At 34.7% G+C, this 22,334-nt stretch overlaps 1 protein-coding gene and 1 pseudogene across 18 annotated transcripts in view; one reads left to right on the top strand and one right to left on the bottom strand.

Annotated features, from left to right (window-relative positions):
• Mllt10 (MLLT10 histone lysine methyltransferase DOT1L cofactor) overlaps positions 1 to 22,334 on the bottom strand; it is a 193,185-nt gene that overhangs the window by 73,633 nt on the left and 97,218 nt on the right. For all 18 annotated transcript variants that reach the window (XR_007351102.1, XM_048812728.1, XM_048812723.1 and 15 more), the window contains one exon: positions 18,199 to 18,294. Coding sequence is in view for 17 of the 18 variants with exons in the window: in XM_048812728.1 (XP_048668685.1) it covers positions 18,199 to 18,294 (96 nt within the window). In the remaining variant the exon portion in view is untranslated. The remainder of the gene's footprint in view (positions 1 to 18,198; positions 18,295 to 22,334) is intronic.
• Positions 4,786 to 10,129, top strand: LOC125619576 (annotated as a pseudogene).

The raw sequence follows: 22,334 nt of genomic DNA on the forward strand, positions 1-22,334 counted from the left end.
ACAAAGATGTTGTGTCCGCCGAAAACTAAAAAAAAAATAAATATTAAAATATTTTCTCTCTCTCTTAAAAAAAAAAAAAAAAAAAAAAGAGAGGTGGGGGACGGACATGGACACCTTGCCTATAGAGGAACAAGGATGAGAACTACATGTAACTTCTGCTCAGAAACCATGGAAGCAAGAAGAGAATAGAATGAAATATTTAAAGTATGTTGAGGGAAAAAAACACTAAAAACCTAGAATTCTATACCCTAGTAAATTATTCTTCAAGAGACATTTAAAGGGCTGGGGATATAGCTCAGTTGGTAGAGTACTTGCCTCACATGCACAAAGCCTTGGGTTCAATCCCCAGCACCACATGTAAATAAATAAAATAAAGTCCATTAACAACTAAAAAATATTTATTTTTCAAAAAAGACAAAGGACAATATGTCAGGAACTTGGACCTACATTAAAAAAGGAAGAGCATCAGAAAATAAACAAGTGAAAATAAATCAAAAACTTTTGCTAGGGTGGGGGGCCCTCTACCAGTAAGCTGTACTCTCAGTTCTATATTATTTTTTAATTGATTGGGGGTGTGTATCCTGAAGATTGAATCCAGGGGCACTTAATCACTGAATAATATCCCTAGCCTTCTGAATTTTTTATTTCAAAACATGGGCTCAATACATTGCCCAGGCTGGCCTTAAATTTGTGATCCTCTTGCATCATCCTTGTGCGTAGCTGGGTTTATAGACATGTACCACTGTCCCTGGTGACTTTTATTAACGAGTAAGAGTTGTTCAAAATAATAATAGGAACAATGTACATGATTAGTTATATACATGCACATGTAGTTTATGTATGTGTGAAATGAAAGGCAGCAATAATACTAGGAACTGAAGGCAGACTATTGGGAACATTTGTTTATAAAATACTCAGACTAGTACTTACACTACTGTGGACTAGATTAGTTGTACTGCAAACTCTAGAACTACTTGAAAAGGTTTTTTAAAAAATTTTAAGCATAACTGATTTCCTAAAAAAAAAAATGGGGAAAAAATAAAATCATTTAAAATGCTTGATTAAAATCACAAAAGGCAGAAAAAAATATGGTGAACAAAAACAAGGCAACAAATAGAAAAGACTAAAAAACTATGATCACAATTGACCCAACTATATCAAGAATCACCTTAAACATCAATTCTCTAAATACTCCAAAAGAAAACAAAGATGACCCCATAAAAATCCAAGAACTAATTATATAGGATTTGTTGTTACATATTCATACAAACAATTATCTGACAATATAATTTGGTCAATAACATTCCAGAGTATTTCCCTTCTTCCTTTCTTCCTCCTTCCCTCTGGTCCTGGTTCCTCTACCATACTAATTTCCCTTTGATTTTCATAAGATTTCTCTACTACCTCCAACTTTGCTTCCCTTTGTCCTATCCTCCACATACGCACAGAAAATATACGACCACTGACTTTCTGAGGTTTGGCTTATTCTGCCAAATAATAATATTCTCTAGTTCCATCCATTTTTCTGAAAATGACATAATTTCATTTTTCTTTATGACCGAATAAAATTTTACTGTGTCTATATGCCACATTCTTTATATATTCATTGACTAATGGATACCAGGGCTGGTTCTATAATTTGGCTATATTGTGAACTGTGGTGCTATTTAAAAAAATCATGGGTATGCATGTATTGCTACAGCATGATGATTGTGTTTGTGTGTGTGTGTTGATGCACATGTGCACACATGCACATGTACGGGTGCACCCAGAGGTGCTTTGCCACTGAAGTTCATCTCAGGCCCATTTAGGGGGAAAAAAAAAAAAAATTTATTTTTTATTTTTATTTTTTTTTTAATTTTGAGACAGAATCTCACTAAATTGCTGAGGCTGGTCTCACACTTACAATCCTCCTGCCTTGGCCTCTTAAGGTTGCTGGTATTGTAGGGGCGCGCCACTAAGTGATATAGCTGGGTCTTAAGGTAATTCCATTCCTAGACTTCTGAAGAACATCTATACTGATTTCCATAGTGATTGTACTAATTTATAATCCCACCAACAATATAAAAATGCTCCTTTTTTCTTCTCTACATCCTTGTCAGCATTTATTATTGTTTATTATTGTATTCTTGATAACTACTATAGTGACTGGCGTACAATAAAATTTCAGTGTGCATATATTTCATCCACATTTCCCTTATAAGAGAGAAGTTGAATATTTTTTCATGTATTTGTTAAGTCATTTGCATTTCTTCTTTTGAAAAACATCTGTTTAGTGCATTTGCCCAACTGGGTTATTAGGGTATTGCTCACTCGCTTGTTCGTTCTTTCTTTTCTCTCTTTCTTTTTTCTTTTTTTTTTTTTTGGAGTTCTTTGTATATATTCTGAATATTAAGGATAGAAGAGAAGCTAGCAGAGATTTTCTCCTATTTTGTATATTCTCTCTTTAAGAAACCTACTTTATTTTTTTTTAATTTTTATTGTTGGTTGTTCAAAACATTACATAGTTCTTGATATATCATATTTCACACTTTGATTCAAGTGGGTTATGAACTCCCATTTTTACCCTGTATACAGATTGCAGAATCACATCAGTTACACATCCACTGATTTACATATTGCCATACTAGTGTCAAGAAACCTACTTTAAATGTAGGCATACACACTCTGAAGAAAATAGATGGAGGAAAATGTACTATGCTAACATTAATTCCCCCATCCCCAAAACAGGAGTACTTAATATTAAATATGAATAAACCAGAGTAAAGAAATTTAACAGGGATAGAGAGGGATATTATATAATGATAAAGGTGTCAATAATTCCAGTGTATATGACTAATAATAAAACATCAAAATATGTGAGGCAAAAACTGATAGAATTGCAAGGAGAAATAAATGAATCTCTACTGTAGTTGAAAACTTTAACACTCTTCTATCCAAAACGGACAGATACAACAAGTAAAAAAGCAGTTAATGATATAACTGAACTGAAAACACATCTTAACAAATCTGAAAACATGTAAGTCATATATTCCTTGCACTTAACAACAGAATTAAAATGATAATAAGACAACATAAAGAGATTTAACAAATAACAAAAGGATTAAAAAGGAATACTATGAACGATTCCATGCCACCAAAACATTGGCAATGGGGTGAATGAACCCAGGGGTGCTTAACCACTGAGTCACATTCCCAGAACTTTTTATTTTTTCTTTTGAGACAAGGTCTCACTAAATTGCTTAAGGCCTCATTAAATTGCTGAGGCTGGCCTCAAACTTGTGATCCTCCTACCTTGGCCTCCCAAGTCACAGGGATTACAAATGTGCACCACCACACATGGTGAGAGGGATCTTAACCACAGTTCAGTTTCTTTGATATAGGACTATTTAGGTTATCTACATCTATTTAAAAAATTTATCTTTCTCTCCCAGTGGTAGGCATTCACTGAGCTATATCCCCAACTTTTACTTCTTGAGCGTGCTTCAGTAATTTTTACCTTCTCCTCACCCTTTCTTTCCCCTGATCAATATGGCTAAAGGTTTATGAATTCTGTTTATCTTCTAAAATGATAAAACTTTTGGATTCATTGATTGATTTTTCTGCATTTTTATGTTCTGTATTAATTAATAGTGTGATTTTTTTTCCCACTTTCTACTGTTTTTCTTTTTCTAAAACTTTAAGGTAGAAGGTGATAAAATTTATCTGGCCTTTTTCTAATATAAGCAATACAAAATTAAATCTTATATTTAGAACTTTTAGATTCATAGTAAAATTGAGCACAAAGTTCTGACATATCTTTCTATCCCCACTCTTATATGATCTCCAACCAGAGTGGTAAAATTTGTTAAAACTGATGAATCTACCGACCCATCATTCTCACCCAAAGTTCATAGTTTACTTTTGGGTTCACTCTAATGTGTTCAATCTAGTATACACCATTTTATTATCTTAAAGAGTGGTTTCACTACCCTAAAAATCTTCTGTGCTCTATCTGTGTGTCCCTCTATCCAAATAACCCTTGGCAACCACCAATCTCTTCACTGGTTACTCTTCCCTTTACCACACTGTCATTTAATTGGAATCAGATAGCATGCAGCCTTTTAAGATTGGTTCCTTTCACTTGGTAATTCATAGTTCAGTTTCTTAAACGCATTTTTTTCCAGACTTGCTGGCTCATTTCTTTTTAGCATAAGCCTTGAACACAAAAGCTTATCCATTTGCCCGCTGAAATTAGTTGTATCAACTTTTTTGATTTTGTAGTTATGAAAAATGCTGCTATAAGCATCCATATGCAGGTTTTTGTGCGGGCATCCATACTAGGATGTAAGAGCAGATATTCTTGCTTTTCTTCCTCATTGTAGCGAGAAAGATTTGAGTTTCTCACCCATTAAGTATGATGTTAGCTGTGTAATTTTGTACATGTTCTTTATCTAAAGTTGAGGAAATTCTCTATTTCTAGTTTGCTAGGAGTTTTTAATCATGAATGAGTTTGATTTTCTCAAATACCTTTTTCACATCTGTTGACATGAGCACTTGATTTTTCTTTAGCTTGTTGATGTGATATATTATACTGAGTTTCAAATGTTGAACCAACTTTAGTACCAGTGATAAATCCCACTTGGTCATGACATATAATTCTTTTTCTACATGTTGGATTTGATTTGCTAATATTTTGTTGAGGACTTTCCCATTTTTATTCAGGAAAGAGACTGAATTGTAGTGTTCTTTAATGCTTTCATGTAGCTCTGATATTAGGTGATGCATATTTGATATTAAGCATAACAGAATGAGTTACGAAGTATTCCTTCTGATTTTGTCTTCTGGAAGAGATTGGAGAGAACTGATATGCTTTCTTTAAAAAAAAAACATGTATATATTATATACATACACTCATACATATACACACACACATATCTTTAGTTGTAGATGGACACAATAACTATATTTTATTTATTTATTTTTATGTGATGCTAAGGATTGAGCCCAGTGCCTCACATGTCCTAGGCGAAAGCGCTCTACCACTAAGCCACAACCCCAGCCCTGAGAATTGGTATAATTTCTGCAATGTTTGGTAGAATCCACCAGTAAACCCATCTGGGCATGGTAGTTTCTGTTTTCAAAGATTATCAGTGATTGATACAATTTCTTTAATACACATAAGCCTATTGGGAGACTGCTTCCTTCCTTCCTTCCTTGCCAGTCCGCCTGTCTTCATCCCCCTCTTCCCGGCCCAGCCTCTCCCTCCTTCCCCCAGCCGGCCCCTCCCCGCAGGGATAATATGGTCTCTGGCGATGGACGCCCCAAGTGCAGGATATGCCTTTGAGTACCTTATTGAAACATTAAATGGCAATTCAAGTAAGAAGTTCTTCAATGTACCTAAACTTGGAGGCACCAAGTATGATGTTCTGCCTTACTAAATACGGGTCCTGTTGGAAGCTGCTGTACAAAATTGTGATGACTTTTTAATGAAAAAGGAAGATGTTATGAACATTTTAGACTGGAAAACCAAACAAAGCATTGTTGAAGTGCCCTTCTTCCCTGCCCGTGTTCTTCTTTGAGATTTTACTGGAATACCAGCAATGGTGGATTTTGCTGCTATGAGGGAAGCAGTGAAAACTCTTGGAGGTGATGCTAAAAAAGTCCACCCTGCCTGTCCGACAGATCTCACAGTTGACCATTCTTTACAAATTGACTTCAGTAAATGTGCAATACAGAATGCGCCAAATCCTGGAGGTGTTGACCTACAGAAAATAGGAAAGATTTCTCCACTTAAAATGCAGCCTAAGAAGCTTCCATGCAGAGGCCAGACTACCTGGCGAGGATTCTGCAATTCTGGAGAACTAGGCCGAAACTCAGGAACATTTTCTTCACAGATTGAGAATATACCCATCTATGTCCTTTTCATTTGTAACCAGTGCCTGAGTATGAGAATGTTTGTTATTACTGTGCTGGGGATGTGGCTCAAGCAGTAGCACGCTCGCCTGGCATGCGTGCGGCCCAGGTTCGATCCTCAACACCACAAACAAACAAAGATGTTGTGTCTGCCAATAACTAAAAAATAAATATTAAAAAAATTCCAAAAAAAATATTTATTACTGCTAGTTAATTTTTATTAACAATAATAAATATTAATATTTTTAAAAATAGACATAAGCCTATTCAGTAATGTATTTCTTTTTGTTTGAATTTTGGAAGACTGTCTTTTAAGGAAGTGGTGCACTTCATCTAGGTTATCAAATTTGTTGGCGTGGAAGCTAGGTAGTGGGGTACATGCCTATCCCAACACATCGGGAGGCTATGTTAGGAAGACCACAAGTTCAAGGCCAGCCTCACCCATTTAGTGAGGGATGTGGTTCAGCAGCTAAGCGCCCCTGGGTTCAATCCCAGGGTATAAGAATAAATAAATTTATGAAATAAATAAATTAGCTTGGGCTAAGCACAGCACTTGCCTAGCACGTGAAAGGGACTGGGTTCTATCCTCAGCACCACATAAAAATAAATAAAAATAAAGGTATTGTATCCATCTACAACTAAAAATATTTTTTTAATGAATTTTTTTAAAAAAAGAGAACTCCTAGCCTCAACTGCTTTAGAAGTGTTCAGAAGTCAGGCCTAGAGACAGAAATAATAACAAACCTATCTATACCAACTCTTCTAGAAAAGAAAGGGTGAAATACTTAAAACTCATTCATTCTAAGAAGGTCAGCATTACTTTGACTCTGAAACCAAACAAAAAATTGTAAGAAAAGCATAAGCCAATATCCCTCTTAAACACAGATGTTAATAGTTCCTTAAAATTAAAAAAAAAAGAATTTAATGATAAGTAAAAAATGATAATACAACATCAACACCAAGTAACAATCATCTCAAGAATCCAAGGTTGTTTTTAACATTAGAAAATCATCCAATATAATGCATTATATTAACATACTGAAAACTCCATGTAATCATTTCAATATATCTAATTTTAAAATACAGAAAAAATATTTGACAAAATTCAACATCCACAGCTGATAAGAGCCTACAGAATAGGATAAAATCTTTACGACACACATCTCAGAGCACTAACCTCCCGGATATATAAAGAACTCATAAAACTTCACACACACACACACACACACACACACAAAATGACCCAATCACTAAATGGACTAAGGAACTGAACAGACACCTCACAGAAGAAGAAACAGAATTGTTCAACAAACATGAAAAAATGCTCATCATCTCTAGCAATTAGACAAATGCAAATCAAAAACTACTGTTAAGATTTCATCTCACTCCAGTCAGAATGGCAATTATCAAGACCACAAACAAAGATTGGAGTTGTGGCTCAGTGGTAGAACGCTCACCTAGCCCAAGAGTGAGGTCCTGGGTTTCATCCTCAGCACCACATAAAAATAAAATAAAGGTATTGTGTCCAACTACAACTAAAAAATAAACATTTAAAAAAAAAAAGAAGAAGAAGAATACAAGCAAGGGGTTGGAGGATTGTGGCTCAGTGGTAGAGTACTTGCCTAGTATGTGTGAGGCATTGGGTTGGATTCTCAGCGCCCCATATAAATAGAATTTTAAAAAAGGTCCATTGGCAACAAATATTATATACATACATTAGTTGACAGTTGTATACAAATGAAGAAGAATACAAGCAAGGCCAGGCACAGTGGCACATGCCTGTATCCCAGCAGCTTGGGAGGCTGAGATAGGAGGCCTGCAAGTTCAAAGCCAGTCTCAGCAATGGTGAGGCCCTAAACAACTCGTTGAGACCCTGTCTCTAAATAAAATACAAAACAGGACTGGGGGTGTGGCTCAGTGGTTGAGTCCCCCTGAGTTCAATCCCTGGTACCAAAAGGGGGAAAGAAAGAAGAAGGAAGGAGGAGGAGGAAGGAGGAGAAAAAGGAGGGAGAAGGAGGAAGGAGAAGGAGGAAGGAGAAGGAAGGAGGGGGGAGGAGGAGGAGGAGGAGGAGGAGGAGGAAGAAGTGTTAGCAAGGATGTGGGGGGAAATGTACACTCATACATTTGCTGATGGGACTGCAAACTGGTGCAACCACTATGGAAAGCAATATGGAGATTCCTCAAAAACTTTGGAATGAAACCAACATTTGACCCAGATATCCCACTCCTTGGTATATACCCAAAGGATTTAAAATCAGCATACTACAGTGACACAGACACATCAATGTTAACAGCAGTGCAATTCACAATAACTAAACTACGGAATGAACCTAGATGCCCTTCAACAGATGGGTGAATAAAGAAAATGTGGTACAAATACACAATTGAACATTAACGCCTTAAAGAAGAACAAAATTATGGCATCTGAAGGTAAAGAAATAGACGTGGAGAATATCATGCTAAGCGAAATAAGCCAAACCAAACACCCAAAGGCCAAGTGTTTTCTCTGAGAAGTGGATGCTGACCCATAAGGAGATTGGGGTGGGTGGGTGAAGGGACTTTGGACTGTGCAGAGGGGGCGGGTGTGGGGATGGGAAGGATGGTGAAATGAGACAGACATTATTACCCTATATACATGTATGATTACACTACTAGTGTGACTGTGCAACATGCGCAGCCAGAGAAATGAGAAGTTATGCTCCATTTTTATACAACCTGTCAAAATGCATTCTACTGCCATGTATAACTAATTAGAGCAAATTTTAAAAATGAAAGGAAAAAACTTTCAGGGAAGCTCTATCTCAAAATAGAAAAAGCGGGGGGTGGGGGTGGGGTGGAGGCTGGGGATGTGGTTCAGTAGTTAAGTAACCCTGGACTCAATCCCCAGGACCAAAAACAACTTTCAGCAAACTAAAACTTCTTCAACATAATATGTAACACTTAAAAGTTGAATATTTCCCCCTAATGTTAAAAAAAAAAAAAAATTCACTCTCACTATTTCTGTTCAACATTACACTGGGGTTTCTGGTAGATCTAAGAAACAAAATAAAGGCATCTAGATTGGAAAGAACCAAGTAAAATCATCATATTCACAGATAACATGATCATCTATTAAGAAAATCCTATGGAATCAATAACCTCCTAGAATAGAAGAGTTTTGACAAAGTTGCAGGAGATAAGATCAACAAGAAGAAATCAACTAGATTACTATATACTAGCAAACAATCAGAAATTGACATTTTAAAAAATTCTACTTACAATGGCATCAATTAACAAAATGTTTAGCAATAAAGCCAAAAATAAAAAACAAAAGTACAAGACTTGTACACTCATTTCTGAGATTAAAGACTTAAATAAATACAGTGATATAATGGCATCAGAAGACTCAATATTAAGATATTAATTCTCTCAAGAATATTCTATAGATTGAAAGCAGTTTCAATCAAAATGTCAGCAGTCTAGTTTCTACAAACTGACAATCTTATTTTAAAATTCTAAAAATGCAAAGAACTGACAGAGGATGTACCTCAGTCACAGAATGTTTCATAACATGCTCTGAGGCCCCCGGTTAAATTGCTAGTGCCACAAAAACAAACTACAAAAAAACAAACAAATTCCGGGGAGAGGAGACGACAATGTTGAAGGATGAACTCTACCTAATCTAAACCGGTTAGTTCACAATAGACCATAGAACTAAACATAAAACTTAAAAATATAAAACATCTAGAGGAAAACATAAAAAATTACGAATACCCAGGTATTCCAATCCTTGTAATAATATGCAAAAGAAATGAAAGCTTGTGTGTGTGTGTGTGTGTGTGAATGACTGTAACAATGTTCACAGCAGCTTTATTTTTAATAACTCTAAACTGGAAACAACCTGAATGTCCATCAATTATAGAACAGATAAACTATGGTATAGCCATATAACAGAACAGTAGTCAGCAATAGAAATGAATGAACTATTAACACACACAACATAGATAAATCTCAAAATAATTATGCTAAGTTAAATAAGCTAGTCCAAAATAAAACTGTTCACACTATGTATGTTTCCAATTGTTAATCTTTTAGAAAAATTAAAACTAATTTAGTGATAGTGGACCAGTCGGTGATAGAGCAGGAGTGGGAACAGGAAGACAGGGAGGAAGAAATTAAAAGGAATCATAAGGAAACTTTTGTCTATGATTGTGGAGATAGTTTATATCAAAATTTACCAAATTTTCTACTTTAAATATATGTAACTTATTACAAATCAATTATACCTCAATAATGGTTAACAAAAGATTCAAAGTATTTGATACATTAAATTTCTGAATTAAATTTTTGAATACCTTTATTGTCAGATTCAGTTTCTTCAAAATTAAAAAAAATTTACAAATTTAAAAATTCTAAAAATTTAAAGTTTAGATTGCGAATACAATTATCTTACTAAATAATACAGGGAAAGAACAAAGTGATAACAACTTTTGTTAAAAATGCAGAGTGATACCCAGGCAAGTTGGTACATGCGTGTAAGCCCAGCAACTTGAGAGGATGAAGCAGGAAACTGGCAAGTTGGGAGGCCAGCCTCACCCCAACTTAGGGAGACCCTGTGTCAAAATAAAAAATAAAAGGACTGGGATTGTAGTTCAGAGGCAAAGTACTCCTGGGTTCAACTCCCAGTATGTATCTACAGATGTTTCAATAAATAATGAAGTGGGGCTGAGGTTGTGGCTCAGCGGTAAAGCGCTTGCCTAGCACATGTGAGGCCCTGGGTTCGATCATGAGCACCACATAAAAATAAAGATATTACAACTAAAAAATAAATAAATAAAAATTCATTAAATAAACAGGTAAGCAAGTAAATAAATAAATAAATAATGAAGTGGTTAAAATTGACATTTGGATTTCATTATAACTTAAAAGTTCTAAATATTTCTTTGATCTTTTAAAAATATTTAAAATGGCCAAGTAAGGAGGTTCATGCTGTAATCCCACCAATTATTTTTGCTGAAGCAAAAGAATCCCAAATTCACTGCCAGACAGGGCACCTTAGTGAAACCTTGCCTCAAAATAAAATTAAAAGGACTGGAAATGTAGTGTAGTCATAGAGCACTTGCCTAGCATGTGCAAGGCCCTAATTCAATTCCCATCCCTGGAAAAAAACAAAAAGGAACAAACACGTAAAAACTTACACATCACAAAGAAATTATTTTACAAAAAATAGTTTTGTTCTATACTCTAAAAGTCTTGAGGTTGAGGTTGTGGCTTAGTGGTAGAGTGCTTGCCTAGCATGTGTGAGGCAATGGATTCAATTCTAAGCATCACATATAAATAAATAAAATATAGATCCATTGACAACTAAAAACTATTTTTTAAAAAGTCTTACAAAAACAATATGAAAAGGACATTTATGGTTACTTGGACTTCAATGTATATAATTAAATTTATTATAATCATAAACTAAAACCCTAAATTTTCTTAACTTATGAACCTTGCCACTCTATTTATAAGACCATTTTTAATAATAAAGAGAAAAGCACTTGTCTTTAAATTAAAATATATATATATGAATATATGAAAGTTAACAAATAATTTTAAAGGTATACTTAAAATTTAGGTCCTTCTTTATTCTCTCCCAAAGAACTGTAAGAAGAGACTGAAGAAAACTGATAAGTATCTGGTGTACAAAAAAAATGCTGAGGAAAAAAATACATTTAAAAGTTATCCAAATTTTAAGACTTAAAATTGTGAGTTATTTACAAAGATGGTAAAAACAACTAAGTTATAATAATGATGAAAAGTAAAATACTGAATAAAGACCACCTTGTTTTTTCTTCAAGTAGTGGGGACTGAATCACAGATGCTCTATCTAAATTACATCCCCAGCCTTTTTATTTTGAGATTTTCCTGCCTCAGCCTCCTGAGTAATAGGATTACAGACATGCACAACCTCACTGTGAACTGTGGTTTATATGCATCTAAGATATTTTTTAGAAAAATAACTAACACTAAGCAAATCTATTCATTAGGTCAAGAGCAAAGACTTTCTCCCCTTATCTTCCTTGGCAATATCCTACTGTACTATGGAGAAAACTGGTTCAAAAAGTCTACAAAGACTATAAATAGGGAATATAAGCAGAGGCAACCACAGTCAAAGATACAAGCCATCTCTACCTGTTTTTATCATTTTTTTTAGTTGCTGATGAACCTTTATTCATTTATTTATATGCAGTGCTGGGAATTAAACCCAGTGTCTCACATGCAAGGCAAGTGCTCTACCCCAGCCCTGTTCTTATCATATTAAAGAACTCTTTAAAACAAGTTCCTACAGACATCAAATCCCATGTGTTCCATCAAATCCTTTTTTATGTAAGAACTTAGTACCAATAAACAAAACCCACAAACATAAATACCCCAAAGTCAGTCACAAAAAGCTATGTATTCTTATACCTTTATGCTCGTTCTGATAATAATCTTAGTGATTAATAAAAAAAAAATCCCAATTTATTCTTAACAATATTTATTTATTCATGTATCACTAGTCATTCACTACCATGGTTATAAATGGCTTGTTTGAAAATATTATGCTAGTGTATTATAGTTATAGTATTTAAAAGATCACAGTAATGCTACATTTAATATGACATCACACTGAATTTGTTTGCTTGTTGCTAATTTCTTAATTTCTTTCTATAGGGGATTGAACTCAGGGGCACTTAACCACTGAGCCACATCCGTAGCCATATATATATATATATATACACACACACACACACACACACACATACAATTTAGAGACAGGGTTTCAATTTCACCAAATTGCTGAGGCTGGCTTTGAATTTGTGATCCTTCTGCCTCGGTCTCCCTAGCTACTGGGATTACAGGCCTGCATCACTGTGCCCAGCTCTTGTTGCTAATTTCTAACCTTAAAAATGTTTAGAGTCCAAAAGGGTTAAAAGTTGTATATATAAAATACAATTAAAACTTGATGCAAACTTCAAGAATAAAGAAGTAAAATGTGATTTTTTTTTTTTTCCTGGCACTGGAGATTAAACCCAGGGATGCTCTACCATTGAGCTATATTCCTAAACTTTTTTTTTTTTTTTTTTAAAAAGGGNTCATCAGTTTTATATATTGAACATTGGGCTAAAAAAAAAAAGTTGAAAATCCCTGTTTGTTATTATTTGGCTATTAGGTTAAGACTATTTAATCCAAGAACAGTTGGGATTTAATCTAAAAATTAATTTTCTTGGGCTGGGGATGTGGCTCAAGCGGTAGCGCGCTCGCCTGGCATGCGTGCGGCCCGGGTTCGATCCTCAGCACCACATACAAACAAAGATGTTGTGTGCGCCAAATACTAATAAATAAATAAATAAATAAAAATTCTCTCTCTAAAAAAAAAAAAAAAATTAGTTTTCTTATTGCTCTTCTTTTCATTGTTAATGTAATTATTTGAAGTAAATTACTTAACATTTCTCAACTTCTGTTTCTCTGATTATAAAATGGATCTTATACCCAGCACATAGGATTGTGAGAAGTAAATGTGAATATGTTAGCACTATAATAGCAAAAACTTAAAAAATAAAACATGGTTAATTCAGATTTTTGCAGAGGTAAGGGAAAGCAGGAAGTGCAAGATCCAAAGATAAGATTTAGTATAATAGATTTGATCTTGGTAAAAAAGACCATTCTGATCAGAATGGAGGATACGTATTAAGTGATTTCAAATCATGTCACCTGTCCCTAAGACTAGTCCAATATGACTGGTGTCTTAACAAGAAGAGAAAATATGGACACACAAAAATACACACAGAGAGATGTGAAAACACAAGTAGAATAGCCATCTATAAGCCAAAGAGACAGGCCTAGAACAGATCTCTGCCTTATCACACCTGGAAGAAATCAATGCTGCCATCATCTCAATTTCAGAACAGTGAGAAAATAAATCTGTGTTTAAGCCATCTAATCTCTGGTACTTATTGTTATAGTAGCCTTAGCAAACTAAAACATTAGTTTATGCTATTGACAGTTTCAAATATGTAGTAGAAAGGATTTGGAGTACAGCTTAAAAATTATTTTCCAAATCTCCCATGCATCCCAACTTTTACTTCTTCCATCACCACTTTTTATCCCTTCAATATTATAACACTGTTAGTGTGGATAATTTATATATAAACAAAAACCTCAATTCTGTATGCATTCTGTTTTGTTTAAAGGACTACTTATCTGCAAACAAAAAAAAAGTTTTAATTTGATAAAAAGGTATACTTATTATTTTTTTTTAAAAAAATAAGTATACCCTTTTTATCAAAAAAAAAAAAAAAAAAAAAAGAACAGAACAGCTGGGTTGAAGCTCAGTGGTAAAGCACCCCTATGTTCAACCTCCAATACCAAAAAATTAAAAAGACAGAGCTGAGGGTATAGCTCAGTGGTAGAGCACTTGCTCACCATGCAGAAACAGTGGGTTCAATCCCCAGTACCAGAAAAAAAGAAAGAAGAAATAACAAAAAAATTAGCTACCAATACAGGCATTTAAAAATCACATTAGTGAATTAAAGTTCCCTGTGACTTTTTTATTAAAATGTATTTTACAAACATTAAATAGAGTCTTGAAGTAGCCCTGAAACTCAAAGAATAAAACTCACACTTACATTCCCTGATCTATATCAATAAAAGATAAATGTGGTAAATCTACACTAAAATGACATCTTTCCCCTGAAAAGAAGCTATGGCTCAAGTCTTACATCATCCATCAGGGTCATGAAGCCCAAATTACCATACCATGCTAACCCTTAAAAGTATTCAAGACCACACCTGCCTTAAGTCTACCAGCGTTAACAATTATGGTTTTACCCCTGTTCATGTCACTAAACCAAAAGACACCATCCAGGTCAATTCCCTATCAGCTCTAAACATACCCTCTTACACCCATATCTTCCACATCCTTCTTGACAGCTGAAACTTTCCATTGTGCTCTCTGGAACGCAGTGTCATCTGGATAAGGTGCTACGTAACTCAATCTTTTCTCTAAACATCCCCTTCAGATTCTTGCTTCAACAAATACTTGGGACCACCCTGTCCACTGTGGCTATCTCAATAAATGATGACTACTTTGTTCCCATAGCTCTTATCACTGGATAGGGAGAATAGGTAGGTTTCCTTGTTATGCGATTCGAACTGTAAGCCTCTTTCTCTAAAACCCTCCAGGTATAAAATCTCATGTCACCAGACCTTATCACACAGTAGGCCTCACTGTTAGGGCAGAATTTGGCAAAGTACAAGCCCTTTGATCATTCACCTGTTTTTGTACACACAGCTCAACAGCTAAGAATGATTTTTATATTTTTAAGGTTGAAAAAAATCAATAGGGCCATTTCATGATATATGAAATTTAAATTTCAGTGTCCATAAATAAAGTTTTACTGGAATACTGCCAGATCCACTTATTTACAAATTGCCTATTATTATTTCTGTGGTATAACAGCATAGAGTTGAGTACTAGACAGAGACAGTATGTTCTGCAAAACCTAAAATACTTAGTATCCAGTCCTTGACAAAAACTTTTCCAACCACCACTTTAGAACTATATTACTATGACTCCCCTACACTACTCCCATCTTACTTCTTAGACAGTCTCCAAACTCTCGGCTCCTTGACAGACTCTCCTCCAGTCATCTTATTCTCTGTTCTCATATTCGTCATCACCTAGATTCTGTTTTCACTAATAATTGTTATCACTATATAATCTCCATTAGCACAACCTACTCTCTTGACTACCACCTATTTCCAATTTACTCTATTCCAACAACCCTTTAATTTCATTATTTATTATCTCTTATCTTCTATTATCCTCATTTCCCTATCTATTAACTTTAAATATCATGACCCATCAGTATAACTCTCCTTGCACTCACACTCAACCCATTCAGTATATTCACATAATAAAACAACAACCTGACTAAATTCTACTTTGTGCCCACAGCTGTATATAGGCAGACCAGAAATGAGAAAAATTAAAAACTCTGCAAAATTGCTTCATTTAAAATTCTTGACCATGATCCTCAAATGGTAAACCAAACAATTAGACTAAATTCCCCTAGTAAATTTTCTTTGCCATTATTATAGTAAATTATCTGTGTTTTGTCTGCTCAAATCTATAATGCTCATCTCATTCTTACAATTGATAACATTGCTTCTTATATCTCACACACAAAAAAAAATTATTATTTATCAGAAGAGAATTTCAAAAAAAAAATTTTACTCTTTTTTTTTTTAAATATCCTTTTTTACCCCCAGTTCCCTGACCAGTTATCACCATTCCTCTTTTTGGCAAAGCTCCTGAAAACAATAATTTATACTGTCTGACCCTCCCATTCTCTCCTACATCCACTCCATTCAGGCTTTTGCTTCCACCACACTACAACTGTTTATCAACGTCACTAATAACCTCCACTTGAAAAAATCTATAGCCAGTCTTTATTATATGACACACATTCCCTTTAACTTGGTTTCCAGCATACTGCATCCTATTGTTTTTCTTCCAAACTCTGGCCTATTATTTTAGTTTGCTTATTGCATTTCTTCCAGACCTTTTAACCTAGGCCTTGGTGATGTGATCTAGTCTCATGGCTTTAAGTAACTTCAAATGCATAAAATTCCCAAAGTTATATCCAAAGTCTGGTCCCCTTTCCTGACTGGCAAGTATACATACAGCTGGTTAGTCAGTATCTCTATTTAGATGTCTAACGGATACCTCAACCCTAATATATCAAATGTACGCAGAATAGCCCACCACTATATCCACATCCTAAACCCTGGAACCTGTGAATATTTTTATGTTATATGGCAAAAGAAACTTTAAGTTTCTAAGCTCATGAATCTTAAGAAAGGGAAAATTACTCTGTATTTTTTCAGGGTAGGCTCAATTTTACCACATGGGCCCTTTAAAAAGAGAGAATTCTCTGACTAAAAGCAAAAGAGATGCAACAGAAGGAAAGTCAGAGAGATTCCAAATGTGAAAAAATTCAGCATGTCATGACTGGTTCCAAGATGAAGGGGAGGTAGAGGGGATTGTGTAGTAAGGAAAGCAAAGACCTCATAGAAGCCCTATAAGCGTAGGTTGGGCTCCTAGCTGATATCCAACACAGAAATGGGCACCTTGATTCTACAATCACAAGGAAACAGATTCTATCAATAACCTGAATGAACTTCAGAAGCAGATTCTTTCAGATAAGAACACAGGCCATCAAACACTTTGATGACCTTTAAATGAAGTAAATGAACCAGCTTGAGCCCAGCCTTTCTGACTTACAAAACTGTGACATAAGTTAATGTTGTTTAAACTGCTAAATTTGCAGTAGTATGTTCAGACAGCAATGGAAAACCCAAATATACAACAAAACTGAATTCATCACCTTTCCCACAACCTATTACACTCAAAGTCTTTCTTATCTTCGTTAACAACTCCATTGCTTTTATTTATCAGGGATCAAAACCTCTGGAATCACATATGGATCCTCTCTGATCTTGTAACTTATCTGTAAAAAGTCACATGGGTTCTACCTTTCGCTGTATTCAGAATCTGATCACCTCTCATTACCTCTTCCACTATTACCACCATCTCCACTAAATTACTGCCAACAATCTCCTAATGTCCTCCCTACTATTCTTGACTCTCTATTCATGAAAATACAGCCATAAGTTCTTTCAAAATTCAAGTCAGACCATGTTACATCTCAGTTCAGAACTCTCCAATTGCTTGCTTTTCACCCAAACTAAAAGACAAAAGCCCTTACACTAGTATATATAACCCGTCACTCTGTCCTCATTTCCTACTGCATTTTCTCACTTGCTTTCTCTTTGTCAGCCACCTGTCCCTGCCTATATTCATTTTCATATTAACCACATAATAACCTTAATAATACTTAATATTTGCTAAGAAATACTTACTATGAACCAGGTACCATTCTAATTGCTTTAGATGTATTATCTTATTCAATTACATTAATTATTTCCCCTATTTTACAGCTAATAAAATTTGAGTTACAGAGAGAAAAATTAACCTAAGGGTTCCATCAGTAAGTGGTGAAGCCAGACAACAAAATCACAGGTACATTAAGCCTACCCCACACTCAAATTCTTAATCTCAATGGAGCCTCCCACTTATTATCCTCATTGGTCTTTGGAGACAGTATAGAATAAACAGAAAGTGGCACAAAGGACTAAGATGTGGGTGGGAAAAATTAGGAATCAGGACATTGAGAGTTAAAACACTTCTTGGGCTAAAAGTCAGCACATAATTAGATACTTCAAACTTACTTTTTCTGTAGTAACAGTCAAGGATGGAACCAATGCAGGTGATGGCTCCGGTTGCTTCTTGTGTTTTTGTTTGTGTTTGTCTTTTTCTTTATATTTCTAAAAATAAACAGAAGTAATTTAAATTTAAATCATAACTCATACATATGCAATGCAGAGATTCTTTTAAACCATATAGTAATTTAAAACGTTATCAAAAACTAACTTCTGACAAAGAATAACCAAAAAAATCATCTAATTTTGGATATAAATAAGTAAAACTAATTTATTTTTAAATGAATTATCCACCTTATTCTTGATCAATCTAAAACAATACTACTAAACAAATGCTACATTTATATTTAGCAAAATGTATACTTTTTCTTTAAAAAAAAAAACACACAAATACTTTTTATAAACAGCACTTTCAAGTTTGTATAGCCCTTCACATGTATTATCACATTGAAAAGTACCACATTCTCCACTTCCATATAATTCCATATCCCAAAAACTGGAGATCAGGGCATAGAAACTTAGGCAAGAAATACTTTACTCACAAAATTATGAATTAGTTATCTCTAACAACAACAACAACAAAAGTTAGGTGTGCTTCAAAGTACTTACACTAATTAATTGAATATAAAAAAGAAAGTTAATTAAATGAGAAATCAACTACATATTAGGAGCCCAACTTTGTTTCATGTCAAGAATTTTAACCTAAATGTTCTTAGTTGTTGTAATCAGACAGGTTTAAAAAAAACAGTATGGAGATCTGGGGTTGAGCTCAGTGTCAAAGCATTTGACTAACATGGATGAGGCAATGGGTTTGATCCCCAGCCCCATTAAAAATGAATTAATGGGCTGGGGTTGTGGCTCAGAGGTAGAGCACTCACTTAGCATATGCGAAGCCCTGGGTTCGATCCTCAGTACCACATAACAATAAATAAATAAAATAAAGATATTGTGCCCAACTACAACTAGAAAATAAATATTTTAAAAACTGAATTAATATAAAAAACAGTATTGATATTTATCTATTTTTTGTACACAGGGGTACTCTGTCACTGAGCTCCATCCCTAGCCCTTTTGTATTTTGAGACAGGGCTTAAGTTGCTTAGGGCCTCACTAAATTGCTAAGGCTGGCTTTAAACTTACAATCATCCTGCCTCTATCTTGTGAGTTGCAGGGATTACAGGTGTGTGCCACTGCACCCAGCAAATTTGCTACTAAAGACTTAGTTGAATTTATTCACTTCTTATAATGTTTAAATTTAACCATTCAAAGGACTTAATCTATTCCAGGCATGAAAAATTAATTTATCTGTCTCTGCCCTAAAAGAGATTATATACCAGAACAAAATGCATGAAAATTAAGGATATATGTTTTATCACACCCCCAATTACTCCTTCACTTTTACTTCTGAAGTGCATAAGATATTTTCTGACCACAATGTTAATGTTGTTGCAACAGAAAATACAAATTAACACTATAATACTTTTTATTTTTTGTGGAGGAAACTTTTCTATCCTCAAGTTATATTATTGTGGCAGATGGCTCCCAGGGAATCATGCTTCCCATTCTTTGCAATAGGATATTGTTCCTCCAATCGTAAAACATTCTCTTTCCCACTGCATTAACCTGAGTTAGTTACAAGACCTGCTTTGATTCAGCAGGATACGATGTACAAATTCAGGAAACCAAAGATTTGCATGGCTTCTACCTTTGCTATTTTAGATCCTAACCACCACATAAAGAACCATTCCACATTCCCCTGATAATAGAGGCCAAATAAAGAATGAGAAGGAATATTTGGGAGAAATGAGGGACACTGGCCTCCAGGCAGCAGCACCTAGTCCCAGACATGTGAATAAAACCAACAATGAACACCTAAGCCAGCTACCAACTTAATGTAGCTTCATGAATAAATCCAGCTAGATACCACATGGAAGAAAGATAAACTGTCCCTGTTGAGCCCTGTCTGATAAACCACTAAAAGTTGTAGGGTGGGTATGACCCAGCTATCCGACTCCTTGGTAGTTTCCCAAAACATAAAAAATCAGAATACTATAGCAATATAGCCACCTCAATGCTTACAGCATCACAATTCACAATAATAATTATGAAATCAACTCAGGTGCCTGTCAATAAATGAATAAATTAACAAATAGTGGTATGACACATATAAGGGAGTTCTACTCAGTTATAAAGAAAAAAATGAAATTATAGCATTTCCTGGTAAATAGATGGGAATGGGGAATATCATACTAAGTGAATAAGCCAACTCACAAATTCAAAGGTTGAATGTTTTCTCTCATGGGAGGGAAATATAGGATAACATAAATGAAGATCATATCGTAGAAGGAAGAGATTGAGAGGCAAAGTGAAGGGATGGGAAAGTGGAGGCAATGTGGAATGTATTCTTTATAAAAAATCATATTACGGCTGGGCATGGAAGTGCACACCTATAATCCCAGCGGCTCGGGAGGCTGAGGCAGGAGGACTGCCAAGTTCAAAGCCAGCAACTTAGCAATGGTCTAAGCAACTTAGCAGAACCCTGTCTCAAAAATAAAAAAGGCTGGGGATACAACTCAATGGTTAAGCGTTCCTGAGTTCAATTTCTGGTACAAATTTTATATATATATTTGTAAATATATATATATATAAGTAAAAAGAACCAATCAAATACAAATAAATAGATGAGCTAAAGGAAGTCTAGTAAAGTAGAGGAAGGAGAAAGGGGAAGGAAAGGGAGAACAAGAGGGAAAAAGAGGGATCAAGAAATGAAATCTAATTCCATGCATGTTATGAGTTTTTCCAGATGAACCAACTACTAGTAAAACTATAGAGAGGTCTAACCCCGCTCCCTCCTTTCATAAAGGCCTGATTTTTTTTAAATAATAATAAATGTGAAAAAGAAAAGTTATGGAGTAGTTATGGAGTAGTAGCAACAGTAAATACTTAAAACAAGACTAGAATACAAGACTGAGTCATACAAGCTAAGAAAGTACAAATTTAAAAAAAAAAACAATATTGGCTTTTTTATTTTGTTATGTAGTACTGGAATTAAATACCACTAGCTACATTCTCAGGCCTTTTTATTTTTTGAGACAGGCTCTCACAGAGTTGCCCAGGCTGTCCTCAAAATTGCTCTCCCTTTAAAACACATAATAAAGGAGTTTTCTATCTATGTTCTTCCCATACTGGGCTTTATTTTTCCAGGGTATAAAAGATAGAATAATTTAATAGTAAATGATCCTAAGTAACCAAAAGACAAACAAATTCTAATAATCTCCAAAGTACATGAGAGTAAAAGGCAAGGTACACACCTGCCAAATATACAAAAATGTCACATATAGAGACAGAAAAGTCATATAGAGCAAATCATGGAATAATACAAAAGTTTGGATTTACATAATACATCAAGAAATGGGGTTTTTTTTGTTTGTTTGTTTTGTTTTGTTTTTGGTACTGGGAATTAAACCCAGGGGCACTTAATCACTGAGCCACATATCCAGCCCATTTTTATATTTTAGTAGAAACAGGGTCTCACTAAGTTGCTTAGGGCCTCACTAAGTTGCTTAAGGGCCTCACTAAATTGCTGAGGCTGGCTTTGAACTTTTGATCCTCCTGTCTCAGTCTCCCCAGCCCCTGGGATTATAGGCACAAGCCATAGTGCCCAGCTTGGGTTTTGTTTTTAATAAGATTCAATGTTGCCTAAATTAAAGGGAAATGAGCACTTACATACATTATTAACAGAATATAAATACATGAAGGACAATTTTTAAAACAACAATTAGAAACCATTAATGAATTCAAACCCTCTGAATGTCATTTCACCTCTAAGAGATAAACAATGGTTTAAATACAATCTGTTAAATACAGATTTAAATACAGCAACATATAGATACTATGGGGGAAATGAAAGAAAAAACTGTCAATGTACAGAAGAGGTGTGTTTGAAAAATAAGCATGTTATAATCTCAGCTACTTAGGAGGATGAATCAGGAGTATCACAAATTTGAGTCCAATCTCAGCCACTCATCAAGACTGTCTCAAAACAAAAAATAAAAAGGAATAGGGATATAGCTCAGTGGTCAAGCATCCCTGGGGTCAATCCCAAGTACTAAAAAAGAAAAAAAAAAAAAAAAAAAAAAAAAAAA

Source organism: Marmota marmota, unplaced genomic scaffold, assembly GCF_001458135.2.
Source record: "Marmota marmota marmota unplaced genomic scaffold, marMar, whole genome shotgun sequence".
Taxonomy (NCBI): Eukaryota; Metazoa; Chordata; class Mammalia; order Rodentia; family Sciuridae; genus Marmota; species Marmota marmota.